This window comes from Clytia hemisphaerica, unplaced genomic scaffold (genome assembly GCF_902728285.1).
Source record: "Clytia hemisphaerica strain Z4C2 unplaced genomic scaffold, Clytia hemisphaerica genome assembly, whole genome shotgun sequence".
NCBI classification, from domain to species: domain Eukaryota; kingdom Metazoa; phylum Cnidaria; class Hydrozoa; order Leptothecata; family Clytiidae; genus Clytia; species Clytia hemisphaerica.
In genome coordinates, this window is record NW_027103993.1 from 110,412 (window position 1) to 120,092 (window position 9,681).

Genomic DNA, 9,681 nt, shown 5'->3' on the forward strand with positions numbered 1-9,681 from the left:
TTTTAGACCTTTATTTGATAAAAATCTTTTTATAAGCAACCCCAATTTTCGTCTCACGAGGGCTGGAGCTCTTAAGGATTTTCAGGATTTCAGCCCAAAAGCTGCTTAAATATAAATTTTGAGCCTAAATTGCTTGGCGACTCCGAAAAATTTCACTTTTCACCTCATATTATGCCTGAAACTCCTCAAATAAAGTAATATTATAACACCTCTGTTAGGTATTTCGATGTCAATTTTCATTTTTGATGACTTCTTTGTTCATATTCGTTTCAGGACTAAGATTAATAAACCAAGTTGCCTAATTTTTTGGCTACTTTCAGAGCTGGAGCCTTAACAATTCGGTTGCTTATAAAAAATGTTTATAGATTGCAAATACGAAATTTTTTAAGATACTAATAACTTTATTAAATATTTACAAAGAATCCTTTATTTCAGTTATTTTTAATTATTTTTATATTCAATAGTATACAAAAGCCATACGCATAAAATATACCAATATTAATTTTTTTTGAAAATTAATGAATAATACTAGAACACTTGTACCCTGTAATTGTTTGTATCGCTCACTGCAACTCTACCATCTTGAGTTAAAGCTACATCAGTTAACTGTTTAAATTCAACATCATTATTACCATGGCAACCAAATTGACTGAAATATTTCAAATCTGGCGTTAACACCTGCACCCTGTTATTTCCTGTATCAGAGACTATGATAAAACCTTCTTGATCGACCACAATACCATTTGGTTTAGAAAACTCGCCTGGGTCCGAACCCTTGGCACCAGTCTCTTGAGCATACAACCCATTGCTATCATAACAAACGATTCTATTGTTCCCATTGTCGGCAACAATGAACCAATTATCATTGTTAATGGCGAGAAAACTCGGTGAATTTAATTGTCCGTATTGGTCACCATAGGAACCAAATGATAATAAACTTTTACCCTCTGGTGTGAATACTTGGACTCGATGGTTGCCTCGATCAGCCACACATATGTTACCGATCTTATCAATAGCAATACCGCATGGACTGAGAAGCTCTCCTTCTTCACTACCTAATGGAATGAAATTTTAAAAAGGTATATTTTTTCCTTTGTTGAAACATTACGAGAGTAACTTGTGAAATTGCGTGTTTAAAGATTTATTAACAGATCATTTATTCTCTGCATACCGCGCTGTGTTATAGAAACGAAAACGAAAGCGACTAGGTTCTAATGATTGATGTTTGATTTTGGTGCATGTATTTTCCTTTAGAAAATCACCGCCCTCAAAAGCACATTTGATATTCAATCCAAATCTTGATGAAAAATATCAAAGCTGTGCTCCAACCTGGGCAGATTCTTTTTCAGAGCCATGACCTTTATCGTGCAAACGTGCCAGTGCGAAGTAATCAGAATCTGCTCGGAAATCAGGTTTGATAATCAAATATTGTAGGAAGAAAGACAGCCTCATTTATGAAGGGAACTAAAAACTAAATCTCAATGTTACATGATACTAATATATCTTATACCTTTTGTACCAAACTTTGAATGATATGTTCCATTTGCATTGAAAGCTTGTATTCGGTGATTTTCTGTATCAGCTACGAAGATCATGCCTGCTTGATCAACTGCTATTCCTTCCGGTCCTGAAAATTGACCTTGTTTTGTACCACGTGATCCGAACTCTGATAGAAAGGTGCCGAATTTATCGAAGATTTGTACTCGATTGTTAGTTTTATCGGTCACGTAGATTTGACCTTGTGAATTTGTTGCAATTCCATATGGCTGCTTAAATTCACTGTTTTTGACGCCACGCTCACCGAAACATAAAAAATTGCTGCCGATCTGAAAATTGAAAACTCTAATTTAGTTCAGTTGATTAATTTTCTCATAGTTATATGTTGATTTGAGCTCATTTTCACCGGAGACTGGCACCGAGTCATGAAACTCCGAGTGTGAGATATTCTTCAATAGCTCTGAATAATTAAGCCACTTAAGCCAATTCCATTTTACGGTAATCCTGTAACCTTGAAACCCCACTTCAAATCTTAATTAATAAGTATATAGTGGTTTTTCAAGCTCGCAGCATTTCCCAAAACTTCAAGGTTTTTGACTAGATCTTTAATTATAACTTTCATCTGTGTTTGTATATTTTAATCTACAACCTAAATAGCAAAAAAAAGCTTTTCATTAGTGAGCAGTTCCTTAAGATTGTTCCGCGGTAGCGTTCGTTAGATATAACGTGATTCTCTAATATTAGAATTATATACAAAAGCTTACCTTGAGATAATCAATGCCTTCGAATACTCTGACAGAGAACTGATTCTTTGGAAATGATTTGCCCCTGATTTTGACGGTAACATCATATCGACCTTTCGTGACAGGAGTATACCGAACAGTAAAAGTACCATCACGATTATCAGTGATCTTGTTGTTGATTAAGAACCCTTCTGGTGCGTGAATTTTAACTTTAATGGCGCCCGGTGAGAAATGATCACAACAGCGCTCCTTCTTTCGATCAAAAACTTCTATCATAAAAAATGTTTCGATCTCTACTTTGGCTGTTCGTACACCTGGTCCATAGAGTTTTGTGTATGATAAGAAAACACTAGATGTGGCAATTTTGCCGAGGTTTTCAGCTATGTGCTCGACAGCTTTGGAATCAAACTGGTGATCAATGACGTCATTTTCTTCAGGCTCATCGTAGCCTAAGTCCTCATCATTGAGATCGGTCAGTCTAGTTTTCATCAGGTCTAGCAATTCAAATATTTCCGCCTCGCTTCCATGTTGGAATGCATAGTTCACAAATTGATTCGCTGCCTTGTTTTTCATCAGTTTTTCTGCAAAAAAAAATTAAGAGAAAGAATTATCATGTACATCCTCAGACTTGTCTTCAAACAAAGAAATTACTTTTTCCAAGTTATTAAAAGAACGGAAAAAGATTAAAACTTCCCGTAACAGATACAAATAGGCTTTTAAAATAACGAACCACCTCGGGTCTCGCCTTGAAATGATTACCAACATGATTATCTTCTTTGAGACCTCCAATTATTCTTTAACACTAAAAATCAACCTCTCTGAAAAAATCTGTTTGGAAAAAATCGAGAACTAGGCAAGTTTAGTTGCCATGTAATTCTATTTAAAAGGCTAAATTGTCAACTTTATCTTACCTTGTAATACCTCCTGTTGTTTATGTAACACGTCGCTCTTCTCTCGATACAAATTATCAATATTTGAAAGCAAAATCTTACAACGTTCTTCGATCTCTCTTATACAACGTTCAGTACACGAGCGGACCGCTTGTTTTGTTGCAATCGTCCGCGCGTGTAATCTGGCGGCCATATCTTGGACATCATCAAGTGCGCGCGCTATGGGTGGGATTTTTTCTTTCTCGTTCGTTGCCAATAATTTCATGACTGATGGTTTTTGATTCTCCAATGCCTCACTCAATCCTGAATTCAAGAAATGGTTTATAACATTCTGAAATTATTTACGCATACGTCTTGCAGATCTACCAGTCTAAGATAGGCATGTAAAAAAAAAACATAAATAGACTTGAATATATCTTATTGCCAAGGCCTAATCTTAAAGGAAAGAGAAATTTTGTCGTTTTCCAGAATTTCCCTCTTAAGGTGTAATGCAAGATATTAAAGTAAACCAAACAGGCTACTTACTTTCATATTTATGTCCACGATGTTCTAAAATGGTACAATCCTTACAAACCAGTTCTTTACAAACTTCACAGAAATAGGTAAAAACCTCAGGTGAGTGTGTCGGGCAATAAACTGGCCTATGAACCATGCTTTGATCGTATCTCAAAGTATCCAACGGGATGATTTTGTGATCTTTCGTTACTCTGATTCTCCTGTGAGCTGTCACACAACACAAACATAGAAATTCAGAACATTCAACACATCTGGAGACAGCATCTGTTTTATCAGAGCATGCTGTACATTGGATTGCTTTTTCATTTTGACTTTGTATCATGAGATAGTCTATAGCATTATTTGCAAAGAAATTATATGGTAACATTGAGGTTAGATTCTTCTCTGGAAAGCTTGTAAATTCACCACAAATTAAGCATTTAATGATGGCCTGTGTTCCCTCATAGCCTGGTATCTTAGCATAGGTGATGTTGTTGGATAAGCACTCTTCACAAAAGGTATGCAGACAGGATAAGATGCGTGGTTTATAGAAATATTTTTGGCAGAGCTCGCATGTGAGATTGATATCACGTAAACAATGTTGAGGACTTTGTTGTCTTGACGTTGGCGTGTTCTGGTTGTTGAGGTTTGGTGGTTGGAAGTTTGGTGGATCACAAATGATATCGACCAATGAGCGATTGAGTTGCTGTGATGAAGTATCTAATGTTATTGAAGTTGATGACATTGTTGGTGTTGTTGCTTCATCTTAGTAAACCATGCCTTTTAAATGAAAAAAAACATAGATGTCAATTTATAAGAAGTAATAGTTCATTTGTTCTTATAGACTAACTAACTAGTCTGTTATCTAATCGGCGGAAACATGAAGGCAGTGGGTGTTCGCTAAAATAGAAGCTGCGCAGGAGAGCGAGAGCAAAAGCTAGTGAGAGGTTGCTGATGAACATTTTCAGCTCCTCCTGCCGACTGATTTTCCTCCTTATCGCTTACCAATACGCTCAATTTATCTATGTGATATCGTGCAAGCCCGACTGGCGTCCCAGTCTAGTGTTCTTATTTTTTTGTGATTATCAATCAACCTTGAGTGTTCTTAAAATACTCTTAATCTTAATCTTAGTATGCTAACTGTTTATACACTTTATTAACTTCTTGACTTAAAATGGACTCAAAATTTTCCTAGCCATTTCTAGACTCTAAGGTTAGCATTTGTTCGTAATATATTCTGAGATTTTGGCTAAAATTGAGCATCTGCTTTTATGAAATAATCTTATAGAAACGTGTAGTTATTTCCAACCAGTGTGTCCCGAACGATTGTTATCTAAAGGGCCCCTCTAAATCTCTTACCCTCAACACAAATCTAATTTTTCACGCTTTAAGAAACTTCCACTCGTTGTATTTTATGTTTTTTAAAGACGATTGAAGAATTTTTATATTTGTTTTTATTGAAAGTTAATATTTGTTTTTCATTTCTCACAAGATTTACCTTGTAGAAAAAGCCATTGTAAAAGCTCGTGAATTATAACTAAAACCTTTAGAAAGAACGCGGAAAGAAACTTGACCTAACGATTAAATCTAAAAACTACAACATCCCCTTTTCACAAACCCACTGGGTACCCTTCCCACTGAAAAATTTGGTTAAAATATCGTCCCTGATGGAAAATTATACTCCAACTTTTGTCCCCACTGAAAATAATCAAATAAACCAATTCTCACCGCAAAACATCATGCTATTTTTTTAATCCCCACTGAATTTTCTGACTTGAAAACAAAAGAAATTGAATCCCTGTTCATAATAAATATGGGAAAAACATTTTATTTTTTCATAACTCACCATATTCTACAAAATTCTCTATATCAACATCAAGATTTCAACTTTAGATTAAAATGGTTTTATGCAAACGTCTCTGTATTTTACCATCTGCACGCTCTTTATAACATATCACATCGTTTTTCTAACTGTTTATCACAACAGTTAGTTAATTAGGTTCGTAAATCATTAAATCATTGCTTAATAAAGTTTCTGCTTCCTCCTGCTTACTGTACATCAGCAGTAATTTCTTAGAAGCAAACTGAAGGCAGAATTCATTTTCGAGTGATAAAAGCATAAAATTGGACTTTGGATAAGCAACTATGTACTGTACTTTTCATAAAGGAAGTTTAACAAGGCAGAAAAATTCCAAAAAAAAGAATAATTTAGGAACAATGCCGCGAGCGAGCCTAGAATAACTGAATTTTAAGCAAATTGAATTGAAAATGAATTTTAAACCAAAACCATCTTTCCCTAGAAAATAACTGGAAGAGAACTATTTTAGGCCAAAGTGCAAAAAAAAACATGAGAACAGTCAATAGAATTCATCGAGGCGATTAGCTGCTTCAAGTTTGGTTCTGCTTCCATTTTGGCCTCTTACAGAGCCTCGTCTGAAAGTTACTAGTTCTTATAAAGAAAAATTGTAGGGGGTTAGACGGAGTCCCAACATGTGGTAACTTAGGTGTAGATTTTGAATCCTATGGTCAATTTTCGTACACATTTACTTATTCCATAATATACATCATTTCTTACCTGTATCTTATTATTGGAGTAACAACAAATTATCACCACCTTACAAAAATTAATTCAATTTCAAACGATTGGAACTTCTACGATTTGGAGTTTTACTCTTCTTTATTGTGTTTTATCGCTTGAGTAATCTTCTGGTGTAAATTTTGATAAAGAGTTTGTGTTTTTCTGGTACTCAATAAGGCATGAACATTTAAGTTTTCTTCCGAACAATTGTTTAAACGCGTTTAATTTATCTCTTCTCAGCAGTTCCAAACATTTCAATTATCTATCCTAATTTCCAATCGCCCCAGTGGCGTATTTAGGAATTTTGCCAAGTAGGTCAAATTTTTGAAGCCAAGTGGTTCAAGTCTGGTTCTTAGAAAGGCGTTTATCATTTTTCGTTTAATCGCTATCCGAGTTATTCTATGCAAGACTCCACTTTTGTTTGGACGGACGTAGTTTGTATCACACTCGTACTTTGCAAATTATGAGAATTTTTTTACTCAACGCATACCCCTGTCTCACGTTTTAACTACCTTTTTACGCTAATTAACCGCTTGTGGTAAAAAAATAGATACTGATGTGGAGCAATGTCCGTTTCCCCAAAACAAGAAATATAGATGAGTTATAGTTGAGTTTATAGGCCTTTATATCCCTAAAAAATTTTTTTATGTTTTGAATTGAATAGGAGGTAATTAAATGGTGTCAAGTCACTCTAATATATTCATTTCCGCTCACAACAACAACCAAAAAGCAGGTAAAAAACAAAGTTTTAAAAGACTTTGAAAAATGCTTCATTTTTGCTAAAAAATAAACATTATTAGTTCAACTTAAAGCAGTGACAACTGGTGCTTATACTTAATACCCTGAAAATCAATTCTTAGCAATCGATCCATAAGAATTAAAGCTATAAAATCACAGTTGACGTGAAAGTTACTTGGACTTTCACAAAATTTCAGATCAAACTCAAAAGTTAACTGGGTCGCTTCAGCAAATTTCAGCTCTGGAAACTGAGCTTCTCTCAATAAAAACTGTGAAAGAGATAAGCTAGGAAAAGTTGAGTATTGTTTTTTAATAAACTCGACAGAGAAGCTGTACGTAGCCTCATAGCTATTACCCCGATTTTTTCAGAAATTTTGCTAGGTCGTTTCAGCTATTTCTAGCTATGTCTCACAGCTTCATATTATCTCTAAATGAAAGGCGGCCAGATATATAAGCAGTTACTCAAGGTCATTACACGTGAATTTTTAGAGAAGTTGAGCTCGGTAATAATATGATCCCGATTTGCTAGGGTGAAAGAGGTCAGAAAGGGTGTTGCTAAGTCACTCAAGCGGGGCGATATGGGTCGGGCGGTATTAGATAGGTTTTCGGATTATCAAAATAAAAGCCTCTAAATAGCGAAAGGTTCACTCGCAAAACATTAGAGAGGTAAAACTGCGGAGATAAATTTTAGTCTAAGTTTTAACTGCCACACGCATAAAATTGATAAAGTTGATACAAGACATGGCATCTGAAAGGGGACTGTGTATCACTAAAAGGAATAAGAAAGCCTGTTTCACAATTTTTCATGTTTTTCAATTTCTCGGAACTATGTCACTTGACCTACTTGACCTACCCTAAATACGCCTCTGCGCCCTCTTTGCTTTTGCACGATGGGACGATGCTTTTTATCTTGAGAAACCAGTCCGCACATTGAGCCTCCTGATTGAGAAATCTAAATCTAAATCTAAATTTTACAGACTCATATGTAACTTTCGAATCTAAGAATTAAGAAACAACCATTCCTATTCCATCGGAAAGAAGAAAGATAAACTTAAATTTTGATGGGTCATTTATGAAATTCGATTCATTAGATCAAAAGTTATGCTCAATCGAATAAAAAAATTACTTTCAGAAAGTGCCCGAAAACGTTAAAAATCGACCTATCAAATCTTTATTTTAAAATTGGCAATCGCAAAGAGGCTTTACATGATTAAGAACATTTTTCAGTAACTAAACGCATAAATTTTGAAACTGATGGAACGAAAGGGTTTAAAATGTTCATCAAAATCATTTCAATTTACTTTTAACGAAATTTTCCTCCAGATATTTGGTTCTAGACTGGATAAAGTCTATGATGTACCTCGAAACCCATATTTGATGTACTTTTATGAATTTTACCACTTTTTACCATTTTTTGGCTTTTTTCGACGAATTTTCTGCCTTTTATTGAAATTCAATCTTCCTTTACACAACAAAAGGTCATTTAGACAGCTAATTATCATTTTTAATGACTGAAACGAAAATACTGATGCATCATGTAATTCGATTTTTAACGTTTTTGAGCACTTTCAGAAAGTAACTTTTTTATTCAATATAGCATAACTTTCGATCTAATGAACCGAATTTAATAAATGACCCATCAAAATTTAAGTTTATATTTCTTCTTTCCAATGGAATAGGAATGGTTCTTTTAAAATTTTTAGATTTCGGGAAAATTAGTTTTAAAGAGAGAAACCTTTTTGTGGCGCACCCGGTATAAACGATCTACCCGAGGCTACAAGCTCTGATGTACCTCTTTTCAGACAATTCTAAGCTTGTCGAGGAGATATATAGTGCTGAAGATGCCATTCGCTTGCAACATGATATCGACGCAATGGAAAGATTGTCAAAGGACTGGCTACTCAGATTCCACCCAGATAAATGCCACGTGCTAACACTGGGAAAATTTTGGAACATCAAACATGCCCGTCCATACAACATAGAATAGGGTTAATCCTGGAGCACGTGGATCAAGAAAAAGATCTTGGAGTGATTATCGTCGAAAAACTGAATTTTGAAGAACGCATCTTTGGTAAAGTCAAGAAAGCTAACTCAATCGTTGGTCTGATCAGCAGAAGTTTTGACTTTTTTTCACCAGAAATGCTCCGTACTCTTTTTATAGCGTTCGTCCGACCTATCTTGAGTACGCTAAAGCCGTTTGGTCTCCACGACTCATCAAAACACATCGATGCCATCGAGAGTGTTCAGCGAAGGGCCACGAGACTGGTTAGTGGGTACAAGAACAAATCATACGAATACCGTCTCCGTAAGATTAACCTTCCGACACTGAAGATCAGACGTAAAATTGGCGATATGGTTGAAGTATATAAACATCTTCACCTTTATGATAAATCATCGGCCTGTCAAAAGTTTGTCCTTCGCGAACGCCCGAAACGTCAACACGATTACGAACTACAAAGAAACTTTGCAAATGATGGTGTCAGTAGAGGGTATCAAACAAATTCGTTGTTCTACAGAAGTATTGGCATATGGAATGGTCTTGGAGTTGATGTTGTAGCTGCAAAATCTGTCGCCAACTTCAAAGAAAAATTGCTCACAGAATGGGAAAAGATCTCCATAAATTGTAAAATGTTAAGCATGATTATTTCATAGAGGTCGATAGACCTGGGAAATATATTTCTGTAAATAAATAAATCTAATAAAGAAAAAAATTTGACTTGCAAACTTTTACTGGGAATGT

At 35.1% G+C, this 9,681-nt stretch overlaps 1 protein-coding gene across 2 annotated transcripts; it reads right to left on the reverse strand.

Annotated features, from left to right (window-relative positions):
* Positions 1-409: 409 nt before the first annotated feature.
* On the reverse strand, positions 410-6,325 carry LOC136811170 (E3 ubiquitin-protein ligase TRIM71-like). 2 transcript variants are annotated; one of them, XM_067067789.1, is made up of 6 exons: positions 6,201-6,325; positions 3,656-4,405; positions 3,152-3,433; positions 2,262-2,821; positions 1,511-1,826; positions 410-1,055 (listed from the first exon to the last, which is right to left on the reverse strand). In XM_067067789.1, exons 2-6 carry the CDS (start codon positions 4,368-4,370, stop codon positions 529-531), a joined length of 2,400 nt encoding a protein of 799 aa, XP_066923890.1. In that variant the 5' UTR covers positions 4,371-4,405; positions 6,201-6,325; the 3' UTR covers positions 410-528. The 2 variants fall into 2 exon arrangements, with proteins under 2 accessions (XP_066923890.1, XP_066923891.1); XM_067067790.1 differs by lacking the exon at positions 6,201-6,325 and adding an exon at positions 5,472-5,594.
* Between the last annotated feature and the right edge of the window lie 3,356 nt (positions 6,326-9,681).

Coding starts and splice junctions, on each gene's coding strand:
- LOC136811170 (XM_067067789.1), bottom strand. CDS start 4,370: ATGTCATCAACTTCAATAACATTAGATACTTCATCACAGCAACTCAAT. Junction 3,434..3,655: donor TCGTGGACATAAATATGAAA/GTAAGTAGCCTG, acceptor TCTTGAATTCAG/GATTGAGTGAGGCATTGGAG. Junction 2,822..3,151: donor ACAACAGGAGGTATTACAAG/GTAAGATAAAGT, acceptor TTTTTTTTGCAG/AAAAACTGATGAAAAACAAG.